The sequence below is a fragment of the Fundulus heteroclitus genome, unplaced genomic scaffold (assembly GCF_011125445.2).
Source record: "Fundulus heteroclitus isolate FHET01 unplaced genomic scaffold, MU-UCD_Fhet_4.1 scaffold_44, whole genome shotgun sequence".
In the NCBI taxonomy this organism is placed as follows: Eukaryota; Metazoa; Chordata; class Actinopteri; order Cyprinodontiformes; family Fundulidae; genus Fundulus; species Fundulus heteroclitus.
In genome coordinates this window covers 1460964-1484379 of record NW_023396857.1, presented here as the reverse complement: position 1 = coordinate 1484379, position 23416 = coordinate 1460964, and the positions used below count along the sequence as shown (strand labels likewise).

At 47.8% G+C, this 23416-nt stretch overlaps 2 protein-coding genes across 4 annotated transcripts in view; both read left to right on the top strand.

Moving 5' to 3' along the window:
• Positions 1–744: 744 nt before the first annotated feature.
• Positions 745–13839, top strand: LOC105915688 (protein Atg16l2). 2 transcript variants are annotated; one of them, XM_021309185.2, is made up of 18 exons: positions 745–1074; positions 1648–1705; positions 1802–1874; positions 4632–4705; positions 5142–5393; positions 5802–5867; positions 5950–6027; positions 6377–6436; positions 6534–6636; positions 7876–7981; positions 8064–8134; positions 8237–8308; positions 9405–9525; positions 9613–9718; positions 10156–10305; positions 10385–10432; positions 10699–10800; positions 11251–13839. In XM_021309185.2, exons 1-18 carry the CDS (start codon positions 948–950, stop codon positions 11342–11344), a joined length of 1761 nt encoding a protein of 586 aa, XP_021164860.2. In that variant the 5' UTR covers positions 745–947; the 3' UTR covers positions 11345–13839. The 2 variants fall into 2 exon arrangements, with proteins under 2 accessions (XP_021164860.2, XP_021164859.2); XM_021309184.2 differs by having other exon boundaries at positions 6531–6636.
• A 2523-nt stretch (positions 13840–16362) lies between these two features.
• arrb1 (arrestin, beta 1) overlaps positions 16363–23416 on the top strand; it is a 33611-nt gene continuing 26557 nt past the window's right edge. For both annotated transcript variants that reach the window (XM_036131500.1, XM_036131498.1), the window contains exon 1: positions 16363–16629. In XM_036131500.1, coding sequence (XP_035987393.1) covers positions 16610–16629 — 20 coding nt within the window. In that variant the 5' untranslated portion in view covers positions 16363–16609. The remainder of the gene's footprint in view (positions 16630–23416) is intronic.

Genomic DNA, 23416 nt, shown 5'->3' with positions numbered 1-23416 from the left:
GAGGAGGAGGAGGAGGAGGATGATGATGATGATGATGATGATGATGAAGCAACAGAACACGGCCGGCAAGAAACCCAGATCTGAAAATTCTGTTATTTTAGGTGGAAACTGGGAAAACCTGTGATCTGTCAGCTGCTGACCCAGAACTTCAGAACCATGAGGATGATTGTTTCTAAATGCAGAATGTTGGATGAAGCGGGGATTATTTTTCATATTTATTAGTTTTTTTTTCCCCCATATGGACCCTAAGGTTTTTGACAGATGTAGCCAAACATTGAGATCTTGTCTTAATGTGTTTAGTTTCTTTTTTAATTGTACATTAAATGTTTATTAACTCATTGAATTGGTTTAATTTGTATTTCTGCTAAGATTTTTCATCTTGTTTGCATTTTCATTTATTTGTGTTCAGTAATGTATTTCTTGACAGGCAGGAATTGGGGTTTTGTGGCCTATTTATTGGGTTCATGTAAAAAAAAAAAAAAAAAAAAAAAAAGTGATTTGTTTTTAACAGATGTAGCCAAACATGAATAAGATAATCTATCTTAACTTTTTTTATTGTACATTAAATGTTCACTGCTTCATTGGATCGGCTTCATTTTTATTTCCATTAAGGTTTTTAATCTTATTTTTATTTTTGTTGAGGAAAAACGTATTTCTTGACAGGTGAGGAGTTGGGGGTGTGGCCTATTCTGGCCTCAAAACAAGGAAGAGAGCAGCGTGCGCTCTGATTGGCTGAAAACGGTCGCCCCGCCCCATTTCAGTGACTAATGTGAAACAAAGTGCAACAAGCCGTTGACTCCAAATAAAGTTGGAAAGAAGAGCATGAAGGCAGCCGGAGGAGCGAGGTGTCCGTGAGGGTCAGGCCGGCCTGAGAGCGCTGCTAGGCGGGGAGAGGAGGCGGCATGAGTCGGCGCGGTCCTCCCGGGTCATGGCCGCGGTGAGCCGGGATGGATCCAGGCGGCGCGTCGCGGCGGAGCGGCGGCTCCGCGGAGCGCTGGCGGGGCCACATCCTCCGGCAGCTGCAGCACCGGGACCGAGTCCAGAGCGCCATGTTCCAGGACCTGATCCGCTTCTGTAAGAACCGCAGAGGTTCGGTTCGGGGAGCCGCTGGGTCCAGTCTGCACCAAACTCCCTTCGGAAACGGGCCCATTTAACAGCAGACGGAAATGACGCGTTTTAGACCCAAAATCCGACTTTATTTATTTTACCGGGTCTGATTGTGCGGTAGGGACACATTTGCAGGCGTCAGAGTTCAGAACCGAACCGAACCTCTAAAAGAAACTGAATTTCTGCCAACATCTGGTACAGGAAGTGGTCCAAACCCCGAACCGCAGGCTGGTGCACTTCCTCTAAGCAGTGACTCATGTGTGCCTGATGCTCTGCAGCTGGTTCTGGTTCAGCAGCTGGTTCTGGCTCTGCAGCTGGTTCTGCAGCTGGTTCTGGTTCTGCAGCTGCACACATGCCTCACCGAACCGGGTCTGAAACGGGGCGGGTTCTGAAAGGAGTCTGGTGCAGGTGCTGGAAGGTGTCCCTGCATAGTTTGTTTTATCTGTTGGTTAAATCACTGCATCTAGTTAAAATGGTTCCGGCCCAGATCTGGTCCGGTTCGGTTCGGTACCGCCCTCTGACTCTCTTCTCTGCTCTCAGACACTCGACTGCTGGAGAAAACCTGCCTGACCAAAGGGCTCCTGAGCCCCGCCCACAGGTAAACTCACCTGAGCTCTGACCGCCTCTCTCCGTGCGCAGGTGTCTGATGATGATGATGATGATGATGATGGGTGTGTTTGTTTTCTGCACCCAGACCTCCCTCCGGGGCCTCCAACCGGCCATCTCTGCAGCAGCAGAACAGCAACCTGAAGACTACTACCGGGGAGGTGAGCTCCGTTATTCTGACTCTAAACCAGCCCTGCGCCTCATAGCTGAAGGTGAAGCACGGTGGAGGAAGGGTGGTGATGTGGGCTTGTCTGGGCGCAGCTGCAGCTGGGCCCAAACCGGGATCGGCAGCAGAACCGGTGCTTCCTTATTAGTGACCTTGGTCTGCAGGAAGAAAGACTCTGAGCTGAACAACCTTAGGAGGCGTTTCTGCCCTCGGTCCAGCTAAACAAATTCTGTTCAGAGCCACAAAAGTTACACCTCTCTTTGAAACAAGAGCTTGTCTTTAGAGTATATTATAGGAAATTTAATTTAAAAGAAATTAAAGATCAAGTTATTATTTACCCAACAGTATTTTTATGTTTAGGTTTAACACTTTTCTTCAATTGAACATTGATTTTTATAGCAAATGACATCAAAATGATGAAAAAGCAAGTCGTTTTCAACCTTTTGACAAAAACATACTTAAATTATCTATAGTAAAATATTCTAAACACCATTAGTTTCTTTCTTTCTGGAAATGTTATACATATATTGCAGAACTAAATGCATCATAAAGCTAGCAGTTCTAAATCACCTTTACATTTAGAAAAATTGACCAATTTTTGGTCTGAGATTTTAAGAGCCAAAGCTGCCACATGCGGCTCTGGAGCCACAGATCTATGCATGTTCCGGATGGACCCCCGTCACATCAAAATGGGTCCAAAATGTAACTTTGTTTCTCTCTTTAACGCAGTCAGAACTAAAGATGGAATTGAACTCGTTCTCTCCCTGGACAGACGGCACACGTTACCATTAGAGACGCATGAACCTCATCAATAAATCCTTTAGACCTAAAATAGACACAATATCAAGCCATTAATATCAAACTACGTTAAGTTTTCTACTCTTTCAGGAGTTAATTATTATTCTGCCACAGATATTCATAGCTATGTTACCTCAATGCAGTAAAGCTGAGGATTACCCAGAATTCCTTGCTACTCATACTACTGACTGCATGCACAGACCAAACAGCAGATGGCACTGTTGTCCCATTTAGCAGCTTCCATCTGTGACATCACCACGGACCTTTGTAACTGTGAAAGTGCGTTCACACCGAGCGGGAAAGTGTCAGGCTGAGCGGCAGGTTTACACCATGTCTCTACGCACAGGTGAAGCACAGGTGAAGCACAGGAGCGATAAGACGCTAAACGACGTCACAGAGAACGTTCTAGCGAAGCAAAATGTGCAATTTTGGGGATTTAAAGCGAAGCCATAGCGACATGAAACCTGCAATGGATGCGAAACGACAGTTGTTGAAAAAGCTGAACTTTAGTGTCTTGTTGCGCTGCAACAACCAATCAGGAACCGGATGTGGCTGAGACGTGGGGGGGGAGGACTGCGGCGGAGGCGAGGCAGTTTTTATTCAACATGGAAGACGAGCTGATAGAGGCGGTCGGCCTGAGTTGTACGACTCAACCAGTCATTACTGCCAAGACGAGTCCAGAACCCCAAATTCCAAAAACATGACTGTGAGGTTAACTCTCTAAATTCTCCTTAGAGTGGTTTTGTTTCTGTGTTGCTCTGCGATGGACTGGCGACCTGTCCAGGTGAACTTCACCTCTCACCTATTGACAGTTGGAGATAGACACCAGCACCCCTCACCACCCCATGAAAGATAGACCTGTTAGAGGATGGATGGACGGAGCCTGGACAGCTTCATCTTCTCAGCAGCTTCATCTCAGCTTCTGCTCCTCACAGATAATTCTGGCTGGTTTGGGTTTAGATCAGGGGTGTCAAACTCATTTTGGTTTAGGGGCCGCATTCAGCTTAATCTGATCTCAAGAGGGCCACACGAGTAAACTCATTACAAGATTAAATAGAACTGAATAACCTCAGCGTTTTTAAGAAAAGTATGTGCTATTTCAACAATACTTTTACTCAGTTAAACATTTACTTGTGCATTATGCATAAGAACTGATCACAGTGATTATACAATGTTGAAAAACATTTATTCAAATTTTTTGGAACTTAAAAACACTGTCCTGCATGACAAAATACATGAAACAGATAAAAATTAAGAAAAGATTTAAAATCAATTTTCCACATCTGAAGCTCAGTGCTACCATCTGCTGATTAAAACACAGCGCCCCTTGTGGACAATATAGGAACTGCAGATTTTCAATTAAACAAAGTACATGTTTTTTTTTACAATAATTGTTTTATCATTCTCTTCCTTTTATTTCCTCTTTCTTTCACCTTTTCTTTTTTGTTCTTGTTCTTCCTTTCCTCTCCTACTTTCCCATTGTAGTGTCCATATCATTTGAGATATTTCCCGCATGAAGTATAATAAAACTATTCACATTCATAAATCAAGCGGAGCACTATGGCAAAAGCAGTAATGCTCCACTTGTAAAAGTCAAATCTGATGAGCTCTTTTTGGCATTAAGACAACAATTCTTATTGCCACATTTTTTTTAATAAAGATAATGCATTTAGCCACCGGGCCGGACTAAATTGTTCGGCGGGACGGAACCGGCCCGCGGGCCGTATGTTTGACACCCCTGGTTTAGCGGGTCTAACGGACCGGATCTCTCTGAGGTTTCCTCTCGGACCTCCATGCTGAAACACCTGAAGGCCTCGCTTCCTCATTTTAACTGCGTTGTGGTTCCTCTGCTGCTGCAGGAGGAACTGGGACATTTTCCACGGCGCCGTCTGGGGCGGGCAGGGGAAACGGGTCAGAACCCGGCTGAGGCCGCCGTGTTTGTGTGTCGTTGTAGCTGGCCTACAAGGTGCTGGAGCTGCAGCAGCAGATTAGGATCGAGGAACGCGTCCTGCAGGAGCAACGGACCAGGTGAGTCACACACCACCGAACCTGCGGGCTCACCTGCGGGCTCACCTGCCGCACCTGAAGGACCGGTTCTGGTAGCGAAGCTGGCGGCGCTCACACAGAGGAGGGGGGAACCAGCGTAGACTGATCCCAGCTGCTTTAAAGAAGCCAACATTTAATTCTGATGTGTTCTTGGCTCTTAAAAAAATTAGAAACTCAATTTATAAAATCTTAGTTTGATTTCCAGGTTTAACTTTGTGTAAAATCTGATAATCTAGACGTACGGATGACGGAGGGTGTGTTAAATATCTCCTCCGCCTTCCTCCTCTGGTGGGCCACAGAAAAAGCTCTTCCCTTACGTCCTTCATCTCATTTATCCCTAACGATGATGGTCGCTCCTCCTCTTCCTCCTCCTCCTCCTCCTCCTCTTCCTCCTCCTCCTCCTCCTCCCTGGGACCAGGCTGCAGGCGGAGGAGCGCCGGCTGGCGGCGGCGGCGGACGCCAAGCGGACTCTGAGGGAGCAGGTGGAGCGGGTCGGAGAGGAGAACAGGACGCTGAAGACGGCGTACGATGCGCTGCTGCAGCGTCAGAGGGAGGCGGAGTCTAACCTCAGAGCCGAGAAGGAGAAACAGGAGCGACTCCTGGAGGACATGATGCAGCAGAAAAAGCAGGCCGCCGCCCGCATGAACCACCGCAACGAACGCCGCTCGAGGTGGGAAATGCTCCCCGCACCTGTTCGTCACACCTGTTCATTATATCTGTTCATCACACCTGTTCATCACACCTGTTCGTCTCACCTGTTCATCACACCTGTTCATCACACCTGTTCATTATATCTGTTCATCTCACCTGTTCACCACACCTGTTCGTCTCACCTGTTCATCTCACCTGTTCATTATATCTGTTCATCACACCTGTTCATCACACCTGTTTATAACACCTGTTCGTAACACCTGTCCGTTACACCTGTTCATCACACCTGTTTATAACACCTGTTCGTAACACCTGTCCGTTACACCTGTTCATCACACCTGTTTATCACACCTGTCCATCACACCTGTTCATCACACCTGTTGAGCTTCGCTTCAGGCCTTTAAACGTCGCTGTTTGTCTCCATCAGAGCTCGACAGGCGACCGTGCAGAAGGAGCTGCAGACGGCTGCCAGGTCAACGGTCGTCGTCGACAGGTGAGCTCTCCACCTGAGCTCTTCGCCCGGTTCTGCGGAGCTTTAACCGAATAAAATCATCGCGGCGCTTTGTGTCTTCTAGTTCCTCCAGCGATGCGACGTCTCCGCAGGACGGAGACCAGGACAAGTCCGCGGGACGAGGACCGACCCGTCTCTTCAGGTGATCCTCTGATGTCTATAGTGTGTCAGAGGGGATTTCATCATTAGTTCAACCCAGAGCAAACATAAAATGGAAAATTTTCTGTCTTGACTTCAGTGTTTTATAGAAATATTTGGACAGTCTGAGGGAAATTTAGTCCAAAATTTGTAATATTTGATTTGAAGTGTCAGATGTTTGCATCAAATCTCAGGAGGATTTCCGTATAAAATCTTTAAAAATGTTAAACAGAAGTCCTTCAAGCTGAAATTTCCCACCGGATTTTCTGAGGCTGATGAAACCCGACGGTTCCAGAACCAGAACCTCTGGTACCGTCCTCATATGGACCAGTAACCCTTCCCCTGTCTCTCAGGTCGGCGTCGTCTCCGAGGTTCTTCTTCTCGTCCAGGTTCTCCATCAGAGAGATGTTTGAGTGAGTTCTGGTGGCCCGTCTGCTTCTAACGGTTCTGGTTCTGGTTCTGGTTCTGGGTCATTTCCTCTCTGTTTAAAACCTGTTTTGGCCTCAGCAGGAAGAAAAGAGGCCATTCGGTCCACAGCCGGGAGGAGGACCTGCCTTATCCTGTCGGGATCTGTTTATCAGCCAGAGTCCCTGCCAGACCTCTGCAAGTGCTGGTAAACTCCTTCCCATCATGCATTTCTGCACTAACCTCCACCTCCCCCAAAGCAGCTGCTAACCTGGCTCAGGGACCAGAATACGGCCCGGTTCTAACCTCTGGTTGCCGCTCCCCATCCCCTACGGTAAACATGAGGAGAAATGTCCCGTCCAATCAGACGGCCCGTCTACAGCTCAGACGTGAACCAGGAAGCACTGATTCACCTTATGACATGACATGCTGGCACCGCGGCTAGTTGGCCTCCTGCCTGCTTTCATCTGGACAGGGAAGCAAAAACCAAAACTGAAATGAGTTTTTTCGTTGTTGGACGTTTCGGGGCAGAATAAAAATGTCTGTTCCTCTTTGAGGAATAGAAGTGAAACCTGCATCTCATCCACCTGCGTGGTCACAAACACTTTATACACTCCATCCACGGTGGTGGAGGACCGTCTGCTCTGCAGAACCTGGACTCTCTGGGTCGGTGAGAGGACCGGCATCTTCTCTGTATACGGCAGAAATAACGTGATTTCATCCCATTGTCTCCATATAAAAACAAAATCCTTAAAAACAAAAAACCTCACCAGAGAATTTTGGCCAAAACCCATTTTTTTCTGGACCCATTTTGTCCAGTTTGGTGGATTTGTTTTGCATCAAGATCGACTGATGGTTGATAAATGGGAGACCTGAGTTCCCCTGAGCATCAAACTGTTTTAGCTGTAGTTTAAATTTACACAACAACAACAATGATGCTCAGAAAATGAAAAGGAAGACGCGCTTAAAGCTGCAGCTGTAAGGCAAATTTATTTTTATAGCACATTTCAGTACAGAGACAATGTAAAGTGCTTTACATGATTAAAATACAGGAAAAAAGCATAATAAAAGCAAGTAGGAATAAAATGTAGAAACATGGGAGAATAGAAACTAAAAGCAAACATTAAAAACAGCTGGACTACAGAGTTTAATGCAGCCATGTCATGCTTTCAGGCTCATCATGAAATAAACTTTCCATCCTGGGGAAAACATCGCAGCTCCTCCTGTTTGTCTCCATCTGGTGGTGAAACAGGAGAACTGCAGGGGCTGATGGACCAGCGCTTGGCTCTGATTGGTCCTGCTGCCGCCTCTCTGTCAGCCTCTGAGCGCGTCACAAAGAGCTCCTCTGTCCTCGCCGCTTACCCAGCATGCCCCTCTCCGACCTTCACGCACTCACACGCTGACTGGTGGGCGTTGCCATAGTAACAGCTGTGTCCCTGTCCCCCAGGAGGCCCACGAGCAAGGCATCAACGCGGCGCGGTTCAGCTTCGGCTCGGACCTGCTGGCCACCGGCGGGACGGACCGGGTCATCAAGCTGTGGGACGTGCGAGCAGGTAAGCCGGCTCCAGGTGGGCTCACCTGACCGTCCCTCACGTCTGTCTCCTGTGGTTGTGACCTCACTGATGATGTCACCAGGCTCGCTGACCCACAGAGCCACGCTGGACGGCAGCACAGAGGGCATCACCTGCGTGGAGTTCGACCCCACGGTGAGTGCAGCACCTGAGCCCGGCTCACCTGTGGACAGGCTCACCTGTGGACGGGCTCACCTGTGGACGGGCTCAGGTGCTGATGCACGTTTGTGTCCGCAGGGCCGCAGGATCCTCGGCGCTTCCCACAACAAGTCAGCTCTGCTGTGGTTCCTGGACGACTCCGTCCCCAAGGTATCCAGACCCAGCAGCGGTCCAAGGTCCGGACCCGGGTTAGACCAGATTCTGGAGGGTTTCACTAGAACTGAACTAGAAGTTAAACCAGAGGGGAGAGAATCTGCTACAGTCTGCGGTCAGCATGAGTTAATCAGGACCGGATGGAGGAGAGAAGTTTATTCTCTGAGGACCAGAGTCCTCAAAAAATAATCTTCTTAATCAATCACTTAATCTGGATGGCATTAACTTGGCCTCTGGTAATAAAGTTAAAAATCTTGGTGTTATTTTTGACCAAGACGTGTCATTTAAATCCCATATTAAACAGGTTTCCAGAGTTTCCTTTTTTCACCTCAGGAATATCGCCAAAATTAGAAACATTCTGTCCAGGAGTGATGCTGAAAAACTGGTCCATGCATTTGTTACTTCAAGGCTGGACTATTGTAATTCTTTACTATCAGGAAGTCCACAAAATGCAGTTCAAAGTCTTTAGCTGATCCAAAATGCTGCGGCAAGAGTTCTGATGAAAATCAACCAGAGGGATCATATGTCTCCAATTTTAGCTTCCCTTCATTGGCTTCCTGTTAAATCAAGAATAGAATTTAAAATTCTCCTTCTAACGTATAAAGCCCTTAATAATCAAGCTCCATCATATATCAGAGCTCTGATTACCCCGTATGTTCCTAACAGAGCACTTCGCTCTCAGACTGCAGGTCTGCTGGTGGTTCCTAGAGTCTCTAAAAGTAGAATGGGAGGCAGATCCTTTAGCTATCAGGCTCCTCTCCTGTGGAACCAACTCCCAGTTTTGGTCCGTGAGGCAGACACCCCGTCTACTTTTAAGACTAATCTTAAAACTTTCCTTTGTGACAAAGCTTCTAGTCAGAGTGGCTCATGTTACCCTGAGCTACCTCTATAGTTATGCTGCTATAGGCTTAGGCTGCTGGAGGACATCAGGGTCTATGAAAGAGCCTTGAGATCACATGTTGTAAATTGGAGCTAAATAAATAAAACTGACTTGAATTCTAAGGGTTCTGATATAATGAGCTCAGCATTGAGTCCTGAAAGACTCAGAGCAGAACAAAGACTACACTTCCCTCACCGTGTGTGTGTTGGTCAGGTGACTCTGACGGGCCACAGCAGGAAGGTGACGGCAGCCAGGTTCACCTGCGCACCCCACCAGGTGGTGACAGGAAGCACCGACCGGACCGTCCGGCTCTGGGACCTGACCCGCGCTGCCTGTGAGTGACCGTCTGCCCCACGCTGCTGATTGGCTGAGCTGCTGCAGGTGTATCTGTGTGTGGTTGAGGTTACCTGGGTGTCTGCAGGTGTGCAGCAGAGTGAGGTGGCGTCGTTCTGCAGCGACCTGGTCTGTTCTGAGAGCAGCATCATCAGCGGACACTTCGACTGCAAGATCAGAGTCTGGGACCTCAGGTACCTGTTCCTCCACCTGTTCAGTCTTATCCAATCAGGAGGCATTAGAGGGAACCTTCATACCCATCACTGCCGGCGACGGCACGGAACCCCAAACACGGAGCGGAGAAAAAGTCAGAACTTGGATCTAGGAATGAGACCTTAACCAGGCTGCAGTTCCAGGTTGGACCACCAGGGGGGTCTGCTGCCAGTGAGCAGGCTAGCTAAGCTAATGTATTTATTTCAAGCCGCGCAGCAACACGTTCTAAAGTTCTGCATGTTTGGAAGGTTTCATGAGAAACAAATCAGCCAAAGTGTAAATGAACCCTTTTTACTGCAGCTGTCACTGAGGGTTTCCTGCAGGGCGGCCATGTTGGATCTAGAGCTCAGACTTTGCTGCTCAGTGTCTTATGATGGGTGTCATGGCGGCGGTTCTGAACGTGTTCTGCTGAACTCAGGACGGTGAGCTGCGTTCAGGAGCTCCCCTCTCCGGGCAGAGTCACCTCGCTGGACCTGAGCTCCGACCGCCGCCAGCTGCTCAGCTGCTGCCGTGACGACTGCCTCCAGCTGCTGGACCTCAGGTGGAGCAACGACCGCATGTGCTTCAGGTAGCGCCGACCCAGTCCTGTTCTCAGGTTCTGCCTGGGGGGGGGGTTCCTGTTGGTGACGCTGTCTGTTTTGTTTCAGAGCCGACGGCTTCAAATGTGGCGGCGACAGCAACAAAGCGGTCATCAGGTCAGTCTCTGCCTGCTCCAAGCATGTAGATCCACCTGCCCAGGTTCACAGCCGAGTGGGCTTTGACTAGGACAATCTGGGTTTAGACAGAACCAGAACCACCAAGAAGCAAACCGCTCCCCTAACGACCACGGCGTCTGTCTTTGACACCAGCAGGAATCAGTTTAGGGGAAATCGATGTTCTCCACAGTAAAGGTCCAGTTTCTTGTCGGTTCTGCTGGTTTACCCCCCCCCCCCCCCCCCCCCCCCTTGTTCTCCCTCCACAGCCCTGACGGATGCTACCTGGCAGCCGGATCAGCGGACGGAGCTGTTTACGTCTGGAACGTCTCCAAGGGGAACCTGGAGACCCGCCTCCCGGACCAACACAGGTGATTGGCTGAGGTTCTGCTCACAGGGTCCGCTTTGGTTCTAACTCAGAGTGGAACAGCGATGGTGGGAATAAAAAAGAGTTCAGAGATGTTCTCAGATAGGCATTCAGTGTTTGTGTGATGAGCTGCCTCAGGGAAAATGATGCCGGGTTTAACGGCTTCACAAACAAAACTGGATCTGATCAACGTCCGTCTTCAGGGAGTCCCTCAGGGCCGTGTTCTAAAACCTCAAGACTTCTAACATTTAATTTATTTATACTCTGCGGCAAAGTGAGATGGAGGCTGAGTTCTGAGTTCAGCCCCTGCATCGTGCTGAAGTGCTAACAACTGCACCTCAGTCCAAACAGCGTTGCTAAAGCTAGTTTGTGCAACCTGACCGCGCCCTGTGCTGCATTCTGGGGGATGATGTCCTTTGAAAATGTGAACTTAACGCTTCCTGTCGTCCTGCAGCTCGTTCATCACCGCCGTGTCCTGGTCCCTCTCAGGAGAATACGTCGTCAGCGTAGACAGGAGCCGGCGGGCCGTGCTCTGGAGTGACATCTGAAGCGACCAATCAGATGGGCTTCCTGTGAGGACGCGTCTGAAGCGGCCAATCAGACGGGCTTTCCTGTGGGGACGCGTCTGAAGCGGCCAATCAGACGGGCTTTCCTGTGGGGACGCGTCTGAAGCGGCCAATCAGACGGGCTTTCCTGTGGGGACGCGTCTGAAGCGGCCAATCAGACGGGCTTTCCTGTGGGGACGCGTCTGAAGCGGCCAATCAGACGGCCTTCCTGTGGGGACGCGTCTGAAGCGGCCAATCAGATGGGCTTTCCTGTGGAGACGCCTCTGAAGCGGCCAATCAGACGGCCTTCCTGTGGGGACGCGTCTGAAGCGGCCAATCAGACGGCCTTCCTGTGGAGACGCGTCTGAAGCGGCCAATCAGACGGCCTTCCTGAAGCGGCCAATCAGACGGTTCTTCCTGTGGAGACGCGTCTGAAGCGGCCAATCAGACGGCCTTCCTGAAGCGGCCAATCCAGCAGCAGCTGCAGTTTTCGCTGCAGGAGGAAGAGTTTGATCTGAGAGCTGTTTCAGGGACCATTTACAGGTTTTTAAGCTACATGTTGAGAAGAAAAAAGGGACATTTTAATTTCTTGATGTTTTCTAACAGACGTGTGCAGCAGCAGCAGATCTTAACAGGGAAACACTGACGTTTTACTAACTTCCTGCTTTTTAAACATGAAACTGTTAAACTTGGGGATTAAAAAAAGGGAAAACCTCCTGGACGTCCTGAAGCCTCTGAGCTTTCAGCAGAGTAACGAGGCTGAAGGAGTATTTATCGGCACTGAGGCGACGTTCTGGTTCCCCTCAGACTGAAGAGGTAGCGGATCAGAGGCGAGGCAGAGAAATTTATTTCTGAATCCATCACTGATCAGAACAGAACCTGCTTCTAATTGTCCCGGTTATCTCTGCCCCCCCCCCTCCCCCCGTCCTTTTGTCTTGGCTCCTTAAAAGCTAAACCATATCATAATAATATATTAAATGCCTTCTAGTATTAATAAAGTTGTAATGACGGCCAATTAAAAATACCATCTTTAGCTTGGCAGTTCCCGCCTCCTGCCAGTAGAGGGCGCTGCTCCTGAACCTTCAGGTTCCCCTAATGCCTGCAAACGTGTTCTGCTGTTTGTATTTTGCTCTTAGTGGGGCCAGAACAGTTGGACCTGACCGGTTCTGAAGATGCTGCGGAATGGATAATGGTTCTGGTTCTGGTTCAGACCCTGGACCTTCTGGGACTGACTCCTAGCCAAGAACATGGTTTCTGGACCAGGACAGACCCTTTGATCTGCTGTAGAATCGCGTTTAAGGTCCACCTGGTGCTTGGTTGGCTTTGATCGGGTCGGTTCTACAGAAACGGGTTGGTCCAGCCGTGCCTCGGACCTTTTGTATACCTCCCTATGATGATTGAGTCTGTGATGGAGATTCTGATTAAGGGTTCTGAAGACGACCCAGTTCTGGTCTTGAGGTGGCTGTTGGGACAACGGTGGTACTTTAACTGCTCTGGACTTTTTCAACATCAAACACCCTGATTTCCTCGGGTCCAATAAATCATTCTGGTTCTGATTCTGATCCAGTTCTGCTCTTACTCTGACTTTATGAATGTCTATGCCAGTATCTCCCTCTGGTTGCATACAAAGCTTTCCTGAGTAAATGATGATGCCCTGTTGGTTTATTATATTCTATTTCTCTGTTTTCCGCTTTATTTTTACTCTGTTTGTTGGTAAAAGAAAAGCTTTTGTGAACATTTACAACAACCAGTATTTCCAGCAGTATGTTTCTCATACGTGCAACGAGTAAAGGAGAAGCAATAGAGCCCATAAACAAATATATACGACATTAACGACATTTTAATGAATGAAACCAATCATAAGGATGTTTTCATCCTGACGTGTGAGGCCAGTAGATCCGGTTCGTCGGTACCGGTCCACGCTGCTCATGACTGAGCCATCTTCTCCAAATCGCACCACTATTCCACATCCAATATGGCGCCGACGAAAAGTAAGGAGTGAAGTAAGCCCAACCGGTAGATCGGGTCGGTCCTCTTGCTTTCTGATGGTTCTGTGGTTCTGCTGGTGGACGGCGATGTTTGTCTGCTGATCGGGTCGGTACAAAGTTCTGTTCAGCCTCTAAATGGACTACGTAAAAACGATCAGGATGAACCCCTGGCATATTCAGTTTTATTTAAAGTAAATGTAATTTTTCTTTTTCTGGTCAAATTACGTGTCTAGGCGCCTTTAAAGTGCGGATGTTGTCTCATATTTTTGTGGGTTTTGAAGCTGCTGACGGTTAAAGGGAAGAAGATGTGAAATGGTTTCATTGCTGCTGGTTCTGTTGGACCTTCAGGGCTTAAAGGGAACACGCAGGAAACTACTCTGATGTAAAAACTCACCCAGACGGTTCTAACCTTCATTAATTTATACTGAATATTAATCAGGACTGTACGGAAAGACATTTCAAACACAATCAGTGCTGAAATAAACCAATAAATCATGAATTTAACCCACAGATTGTTTCCTGCTGATTGTTCTTTCCTCTGCTCAGTGTTTGATAAGGTGACGGGGTTAGGTTCTAATCTTCAGGGTCTAATCTGAGGTCTCCTAGTGGGATGTCACCAGAGTTGAGCAGAACCACGGATCTCCTCAGCTGACTCCAGGTGGAGGTTCTCCGTGTCTAAGGCGGAGCTCGGCTGCTCCACGGAGGAGACTCATCTCTGCCGGTTGGGAAGATGTTCTCGTTCTTCTCACGCTCAGCTCCACCTTCACCACCACAGCCCTGGTCCATGTGTCCATCTCCTGCACCATCAGCCCTGACCTGGAGGATCTTCTCACGCTGATGGTCATCCCTGCTGCTTCTGTGACCCGCTCCAGGTCACGGTCTGACGGTCAAAGCCGTTTAGGTCTCTGATCTCCCTGAAGCTGAACTCTGAATCCCAGCTGTCCTTCTTCACCTCGTCCTCTCGCTTGTTTTCGCCTCCAAGCTGCCGAAGTCACGCCGGCTTTTAAAAATACGAGGTGATGAGGAGCTTTTGGCGCCGCTGGCCGTTTCACGCTGAGATCTTTAATGAGGGACCAGCTGCTGACACCTCTACAGTCCAGACGGCTCTCTGCTTCTCTGACTCCTTGTTCTGGTTCCTGCCTCTGGTTTAGAGGCTTTCACAGTTCTGGCCAGAAGTCTCCATCCTCTCATCACTTCTGAGCTTTTTCCATTCTGACTTTCTCTCATCCTCACAGGACTCCAGTCATACAAACGGACTCAGTGGAGAGAACATCAGACCCACAGAGAGTTATTTTATTGTTTTTAACCTCTCAGCTGGTTTCAGAGAAGGTAAATGAAGCCGGTTTAACGGACCAGCCAGTCAGCTGAGGTCCAACAAGATGCCGGTTCTGAGAAGAACCTCTGAGATCCTTCATGGTCAGAAGAACACAAACCGTATCTCCATCCAGGAGAAATCTCTAATCTGTCGTTGCAAATAAAGATTCTCTGACAGAGTTCTGAGAACCGATCAGTAATCCTGTTCAGTATTTATTAATTTCTCTTCGTTATTCCTCATCTTAGGCTAACGGCTGAAATCTGTGTGCCTGTGGATTTCTGGGGTTGCTGCTGAGCAACGCTCTGAATTTGTTGTCGACAGAATAAAAACATCCTTTATTGTCCCTGAGTGGAGAAATTCAGGTGAGATGAGAAAAATATACTGCAGAGTTCTTAATAAAACAGGGATACTCGTAAAATAAAATGTGTAAATCTGTAGGGTAATTGGGCGATTCAGAACCGGTCCTCCTCATGAGTTTATCCAGCTGCAGATCAGCTGCTCCTCCAGCAGACCAGAGAAGAAACAGACATTATAAACGTAGACGCCTCATTGGGCGCAGGTTTGTACGTCAACCTCACCGCCATGTTGGATGTGGCAGAAAGTAGTGAATGTCTATGTTCCCTGTGTATATAGTATTTAGTAAGTATTTAGATAGAAAGATATAGATGGAGCTTATATTTACTTGTAAAGAAATATATAGAGATTAATTCATAGAGATTGGCAGCCAGATTGGCTTTTGATCGATGTGCATATATAGATTTTGTAGTATTCTAAAAAAAATGTTGTTTCTAAGTATATGTCCAAATTGTATATATGTGTGTATATATATATATATATATATATATATATATATATATATATATAGTGTATATATGTGTATGTATGTATGTGTATGTATATATATATATATATATATATATAGTGTGTGTATGTATGTATGTGTGTGAATATATTCACAGTGGAAAACATCCACACCTTCAAAGCTTTCTGTGCAGAAATACCAACATTTGGTCAGATTTCTCTCAACACTTCTCTGGTTTACATAACTAGTCAAACTCACTTAAACTCGTTGGTTTCCTGGTGAATAACTTTAATGAAAGTTTACGCAGTGTTTGAGCTTCAGGAAGGCATCACCATAAACCCAGAGACCCACTTTGTGACTGAAGCTGCTGTGATGCTGCTCCCTGAGGCCTCAGCCGTCCGCTCCACACACGCCTGCTTCCAGTAAATCCAAGGATTCCCATCACTGCCTGTTGGGACCAAAGTTTCTCTAGAGGTCTGGCAGCACAAGAGCACAAAATGAAGAGGATTACCATCTGCATCAGAAGTGACTTTCAGCTGAATCCATGCAGAATGTCGTCCTGCAGGCGGATCTAAACTGAGCAGGGTCCTTAGAAGGAGCCCTGTGGTCCATTTATGGTTAGAAGGTGGATTTAAACGTGGAGAGTCAATGTTTTTAAATGGCTAATTAGAAAAAAAAATCACATTTCCTTATATAAATTTTGAAGCTTTGAACTTTTTCTCCTGTTTTTGCCCCCCCCCCCCCCCCCCCCCGCCCAGAGGTCACATGTAATTAAATGAATCAGTTTTCCTCCATCAGACGGAGGGAGGAGGACAGCAGGATGCCACAGCCAGAGACGGGAATGTAACGTTTCCTCCGGGTGTCTCATGTTTTCACACATCTTCCTGCTAATGAGGCTGACAGGGGGGGGGGGGGGGGGGGTGAGGAAGAGGAGGAGCAGCAGCAGCTTCACTCAGGGCTGCATTCACTGAGATCAGAAGCTGGTTTTTCCCTCTGAAGGCGATCTGACGCCGTGACGACGGCTTCCTGAGATCCACAGAGACGTCCTCCCCTCTGTTTCCACGGTGACGGCATCCCCCCATCCTCCTCTTCCTCCTCCTCCTCCTCCTGCTGCTCTTCCTCCTCCATCTCTCTGTGTCCGTCGGCTCGTCGCTGTCGTCAGGATGGGGGATAAAGGAACCAGGTGGGATTTGTTCTGTTTAATTCCTTCTGTCGGTTCTGCGGTCGGTTCTGTTGGTGCGCGCGGTGCCGTGGTGTTGTGTAACGGGTCAGAACCTGGAGGAGAGTGACGTCTGCGTGAGCCACACTCTGACAGCTCCACCACAAACATTTTCCACATTTCTCCCTCTTATTTTGACGGCTGCCACAGAGACAGGAAGCTGAGGGTTTAGAGCCGCTGAGGCGCCACATTTTAGGAGGATGAAGCAACATTTTAAATATTTAAAGGCTGATCCGGGGAAACCAGGCTGCTGTGTCACTGCTGGACCCTTTAACTCCAAACGCATCAGTGCTCCTTATCCTTGGTAAATAGAGCAGAGTCTTTGTTTTCCATGAAACGCATCAGTGTTTCAGTTCTCTGACACGAATCCTCATTCTGGATCAGATGAAAACAGGAAACTTTGGGATTAGATGTAAAAATCTGCCAAAAACTGCCCGGATACCAAAGCTCCGTCCTCATATCTGCGCTTCAGCTCCAGAAAGGTTCCCTCACATCGGTTCTGTGAAGGGTACCGGTCCAGATCTTCTCTGGATTGGCTGTGCAGGAGAACCGGAGGCTGGACTTTGGGGTTCTGATAGTCAGACGGTTTAAAACGCCCGCTGCCTGAACCCGGGCTCGGTTCTTCCTGTTTACCGTTTGGACCTCGGTTCTGCAGAGTTCTCCTTCGTCTTACACCTGCTGTCTGACATCTTTGTTTAACGGCCAGGAAACCAGACAAATCTGAGCAGTTTTCAGGCTGCAGCTTGAAACGGAGGTCTAGAGTTCTGGTCTCTTCCTCAAACAGATCCGATCTTCCCTTGGAGTACCTTCATCCCGGTTGAGGACACCATTCTGGTCCTTGCTGAGTTCCTTGGTGTACTAAGATCATTATTGGGTTTTTATTGTTTAATCAGGGTCTAACTCAGCTTACCTTCAATCTAATTCCCACCAGAGTTCTTTTTAATCTCTGCCAACATGACAACATGCTGAGTAACATCTCAGGTAGACCCGAATAGACGATGAGAACCCAGAAAACCGCTGCAGGATCTACACCCTGATGCGTTTCTGGCTGTAGGAGCAATCCAGGTCGTCTGTAATGCAGCTCTGAAGGTTTTCAGCCTGGTGAGAGGAAAACATGTCAGGAGGCCAGAGAGGAACCGTGAAGCAAAGCCATGAAGGAGATCTGTGATCAGTAGAAGATGTTAGCGCTAACAGGAAGGCGCTGAAGCTGCTGTGTGATCCTGAGGGATGGTTGTAGTGGTGGAGGTCAGCATACCGCCAGCAGGTCCTCGATTCTCATGGAGATGTTTAACGTGGAACCCAAAGCAGAGGGAGAACACAGCTGGAGACTAGAAATTAGCTTTACCTTAAGCTAGTTGTGTTGCTGAAATGATGAAGATCTGTGGTTCAAAGACACGGCCTTGAGGAACTCCTGGAATGATCAGGCCTGTGCAGTGAAGGCCCGCTGGGTCGGCTTCAGCTGCCAGAACCTTTTCCTCTGACAGGGACGGTTAGAAGTAGCCCTGAGGGTCTAAACCTGCCCTGCTCAGGACGATGGGCCAGATCCCAGTTTCCACTGGTTCCAGTAATGAGACGGAGATCTCCACTTTAGCAGAGAATAGACAGGAGGACGGTGGATGTCTCAGGTTCAGATCCTCACCGGCCACCAGTGGAGGAATCCTGGAATCAAGGCGGCCCAGAGAGCTGAAGGAGGACGAGACGGTCTGGGAATAAATACTTCAGACGGTCCCGGTTATCTAAAGCCAGTGTGAACAGTTTACCTCTGAATCTGGATTCTTTCCCTGCAGCTGAGTTCACTGTGACGCCTCTCTGTGGGATGAAGGAGGTCAGAATGACCTAAATCAGGAACGGAGACGTTCAGCTGAAGGAAGGTTTGGTTCTACCTGGGAAACCTGAGGATCAGGGTGGTCCTGATGAAGAATCCAGACCCCCTCCTCTTCATCGTCTTCATGAAGCTGCAGTTTTCCCGTCATGTCAGAGAAGTCCTGGATCAATAATTGATCCTCCTGCCGTCTCTCTGGGAGCTCGTCATGTTTGCTCTTTAAATCTGAAACACGAGGAAAGCCTTCAGGTTGGAGTTCTTTAAAGTCACGTTTAACGGACTAAAGGTTCTGAACGATGCGATTAGAACAGCGGGAGAAATGTTCTATTCAACCAGGATTCAGTTCTGGTTCAGACCCAGCTCTTATTTTAAAATGCAGCTTCTCTTTGTGTCTGTTGGGTTTAGTTTATGTTCTGTGTATCTATAATTTCCAGCCAGGTTCCCTGTTCTCCCTGTTCTCCCTGTTCTCCTGCTGCTGTGATACCTCTGGTTCTTAGGTCTGAAACTAGAACATCCACATTCATTCATTTTGGAGGAACTTTAAGGAATATAAAGTTCTGGGTCGGTCCCAGATGGTCACACCCAGAAAAGCTCCTGAAGGCCTGATGGTCACATGACCTGTGATCATGATCACATGACCATCAGTGGTGGAGACCAGAACTGAGAAAAGATTTTATATGCAAAGCATCTTAATTGAGAGCAAATCAGAACCAAACCCGTGTTCCCTTTGTGTGCAGCAACTTGATAACAAGACTGGTTCTGGTTCTGATGTGCAGCCATTATGTGATGTCAGCATGAGAATGTGGCGTCATCGGGACTTATCGGGTTTTCTGTCGTGGTTCTGTGTGGTTCTGTGTGTCTCTGTGTGGTTCTGTGTGGTTCTGCGGGTCTCTGTGAGGTTCTGCAGTGGTTCTGTGTGGTTCTGCGGGTCTCTGTGAGGTTCTGCAGTGGTTCTGTGCGGTTCTGTGTGTCTCTGTGCGGTTCTGCGGGTCTCTGTGCGGTTCTGTGTGGTTTTGCGGGTCTCTGTGCGGTTCTGTGGGGTTCTGCGGGTCTCTGTGTGGTTCTGCAGTGGTTCTATGTGGTTATATATGGTTCTGTGTGGTTCTGCGGGTCTCTGTGTGTTTATGCAGTGGTTCTGTGTGGTTCTGCGGGTCTCTGTGCGGTTCTGCAGTGGTTCTGTGCGGTTCTGTGTGTCCTCGGCCTCCACGGTCTGAGCGGGTCGTGTCGGCAGAATCTTAATGAGCTCAGAGCGACGGCTCTGACATACTGAGCAGCTCCAGCATCGTCACAACAAACGGCTTTAATCCAAACTTCAGCCGAGCCAGAACCCTCTAGCTGTGTGAGAATCCTGCGTTCCGGGTCAGATCTGCTGGCGGTACTGGTGAGAACCCGGTACCGCGCTGTTCTGGAACCCGGTTGACCCGACTGTTCCCTGTGAATGTTAACGAGCAGAAATCTGCAGCCTGAGGAACATTTTCTCCTCTTTCTGTCTCTGCATCAAATCATCACAGACTGGACTCCTTAAACCCGGTTCTGTTAGGTTCTGCTGGGTTCTGCTGGGTTCACCCTGTAGTTCTGAGCTCCACATATCTCAGGTTTTAACTGAAGCTCTACAGGCTGAGGTCCAACCCAATCATGTTAAACTCTCAGTAACTCCAGATGAAAACGCTCAGATTGGTTCTGCTCCTTCCTCCCATCACTGGTTCTGGTGACCCGTTTACCGGACCACCAGAACCTTCAGCCTTAGAGCTTTGCAGCTGGACAGAGAGAAGAGGTTTTCAGCTGGGCTGGGTCAGAAGAACGTCAGATCTTCACCTCAAACCTCCTCCTGGACCAAAGGTCCAACGTTCCACCGATGACCCAGAAGGTTCCCTCGGCTTCTGATGGACCGGTTCTGCGGTCAGGTTCTGCTGCTCAGGAGCAGAGGTCCAATGCGATCAGCTGCGGTTCCTCAGACAGAGGCCTGTTTAGCAGACGTCAGCAGATGAGGAAGACTTTCTGGGTTTTTCTCCTTTTCTGGTTCCGTTTCTGTCGTCTGTCCTGGTTCAGAGCAGAACAATCGGGGACAAAAACAATATTAAATGTCATTTTAAAATAAAATTTGTAATAACAAAGATTACAAAATACATCATTAAAAAATTAAATGTGGAAAATACCAGTTAAAGGCTTGCGTGCACCAACTGTCCCTCCAAACAGATCCTAAACCTCTGATTGGCTCACCTGGACTGCCAGCAAAGTTTAAACCAATCACATTAACTGGAGGAGCAGTTAGCCACACCCACTCACTGATCCTCAGACCAAAAGTCATTTAATTCAATAAATAAATCATGAATTAGTTTAATGTACAAACAGAGCTTTTCTGAACTGTCAGCCCAGCCAATCAGTCTTAGGGGGCGGGACTTACACTGCGTCACTCAGGGTGATTGGTTGAAGGTGCACCTGCTGTGCAGCCATTGGTCCCTGCAGCACAGAAACTATTAAATAACTAAAGCCCTGAAATGTTTGTTTGAAACCGACAAATTAAAATAATTACTGATGATTAATTTTTAATAAAACGTGTTAGAAAATAGATGGATTTATTTTTTAGACTTAAGGTCTTTATCAGCATTTTGTTTTAGATGCAAACTCATAATTTTAATAATGCATTTATTAACCTGACACTCTGTTTGAGCTTCTCTTTTAAACATGCCTGCTTCATAATGTCTGTTTTAGTTTTTCCATTAGTTGAAGTGAAGGATGAATAAAATAAATAAAGAGGAAGTGACCTGCTGTGTGGAAGTGATCAGAGTAAAATAATATAATAATCGTAAAATAATAAAGTCTTCAGTCACTGATGGTCCTCAGATGAGCTGCTGCTTCCTGGCTGGTAGATCAGCGCTGCAGTCAGGAACCAGAGTGATTCCAGGGATCTTAAAGCTGCGTCTGTCTGTCAGGCAGCAGCAGGTCAGATGATGTGTTCCTCATCAGCAAAACATGGAACTTTCTCCATAGATGGGCCTTAATGTCAGGAACCGGATCAGCTGCTGATCAGAGAGCGGAGATGTTCTGCTGCTTCACACCAGGATGGAGACCTGGAAACCCAGTGGAGTTCCCACAGGATGAAACTTTGGTCACACGTTTTTTACCAAGAAGGCCGATTAAGTTATACGAAACTCACACGTGATTAAATATGGAAATAAAATGAGTAAAAACTTTAAAAATTAAGGAGCCTGGATTACTAAATACTGATTTATTCCAGCACTCATCACACGGTGGACATGTGTGTAAGAACGTAGAGAACATGGACCCGGTTCTGAAGTCCTCACTAAGACTAAGAATGTAGAGAACATGGACCCGGTTCTAAAGTCCTCACTAAGACTAAGAACGTAGAGAACATGGACCCGGTTCTGTAGTCCTCACTAAGACTAAGAACGTAGAGAACATGGACCCGGTGCTGAAGTCCTCACTAAGACTAAGAACGTAGAGAACATGGACCCGGTTCTGAAGTCCTCACTAAGACTAAGAACGTAGAGAACATGGACCCGGTTCTGAAGTCCTCGCTAAGACTAAGAACGTAGAGAACATGGACCCGGTTCTGAAGTCCTCACTAAGACTAAGAACGTAGAGAACATGGACCCGGTTCTGAAGTCCTCGCTAAGACTAAGAACGTAGAGAACATGGACCCGGTTCTGAAGTCCTCACTAAGACTAAGAACGTAGAGAACATGGACCCGGTTCTGAAGTCCTCACTAAGACTAAGAACGTAGAGAACATGGACCCGGTTCTGAAGTCCTTCCACTAAGACTAAGAACGTAGAGAACATGGACCCGGTTCTGAAGTCCTCACTAAGACTAAGAACCTAGAGAACATGGACCCCGTTCTGAAGTCCTTCCACTAAGACTAAGAACGTAGAGAACATGGACCCGGTTCTGAAGTCCTCACTAAGACTAAGAACGTAGAGAACATGGACCCGGTTCTGAAGTCCTCACTAAGACTAAGAACGTAGAGAACATGGACCCGGTTCTGAAGTCCTTCCACTAAGACTAAGAACGTAGAGAACATGGACCCGGTTCTGAAGTCCTCACTAAGACTAAGAACCTAGAGAACATGGACCCGGTTCTGAAGTCCTTCCACTAAGACTAAGAACGTAGAGAACATGGACCCGGTTCTGAAGTCCTCACTAAGACTAAGAACCTAGAGAACATGGACCCCGTTCTGAAGTCCTTCCACTAAGACTAAGAACGTAGAGAACATGGACCCGGTTCTGAAGTCCTCACTAAGACTAAGAACGTAGAGAACATGGACCCGGTTCTGAAGTCCTTCCACTAAGACTAAGAACGTAGAGAACATGGACCCGGTTCTGAAGTCCTCACTAAGACTAAGAACGTAGAGAACATGGACCCGGTTCTGAAGTCCTTCCACTAAGACTAAGAACGTAGAGAACATGGACCCGGTTCTGAAGTCCTTCCACTAAGACTAAGAACGTAGAGAACATGGACCCGGTTCTGAAGTCCTTCCACTAAGACTAAGAACGTAGAGAACATGGACCCGGTTCTGAAGTCCTCACTAAGACTAAGAACGTAGAGAACATGGACCCGGTTCTGAAGTCCTTCCACTAAGACTAAGAACGTAGAGAACATGGACCCGGTTCTGAAGTCCTTCCACTAAGACTAAGAACGTAGAGAACATGGACCCGGTTCTGAAGTCCTCACTAAGACTAAGAACGTAGAGAACATGGACCCGGTTCTGAAGTCCTCACTAAGACTAAGAACGTAGAGAACATGGACCCGGTGCTGAAGTCCTCACTAAGACTAAGAACGTAGAGAACATGGACCCGGTTCTGAAGTCCTCGCTAAGACTAAGAACGTAGAGAACATGGACCCGGTTCTGAAGTCCTCACTAAGACTAAGAACGTAGAGAACATGGACCCGGTTCTGAAGTCCTCACTAAG

What these genes read in the sequence shown, in the direction of transcription:
- LOC105915688 (XM_021309184.2), top strand. Translation starts at nt 948, where the DNA reads ATGGATCCAGGCGGCGCGTCGCGGCGGAGCGGCGGCTCCGCGGAGCGC. An exon ending in GCGTGGAGTTCGACCCCACG is followed by an intron (nt 8,135 to 8,236) that starts GTGAGTGCAGCA and finishes TTGTGTCCGCAG; the next exon opens with GGCCGCAGGATCCTCGGCGC. An exon ending in GGACCTGACCCGCGCTGCCT is followed by an intron (nt 9,526 to 9,612) that starts GTGAGTGACCGT and finishes GGGTGTCTGCAG; the next exon opens with GTGTGCAGCAGAGTGAGGTG.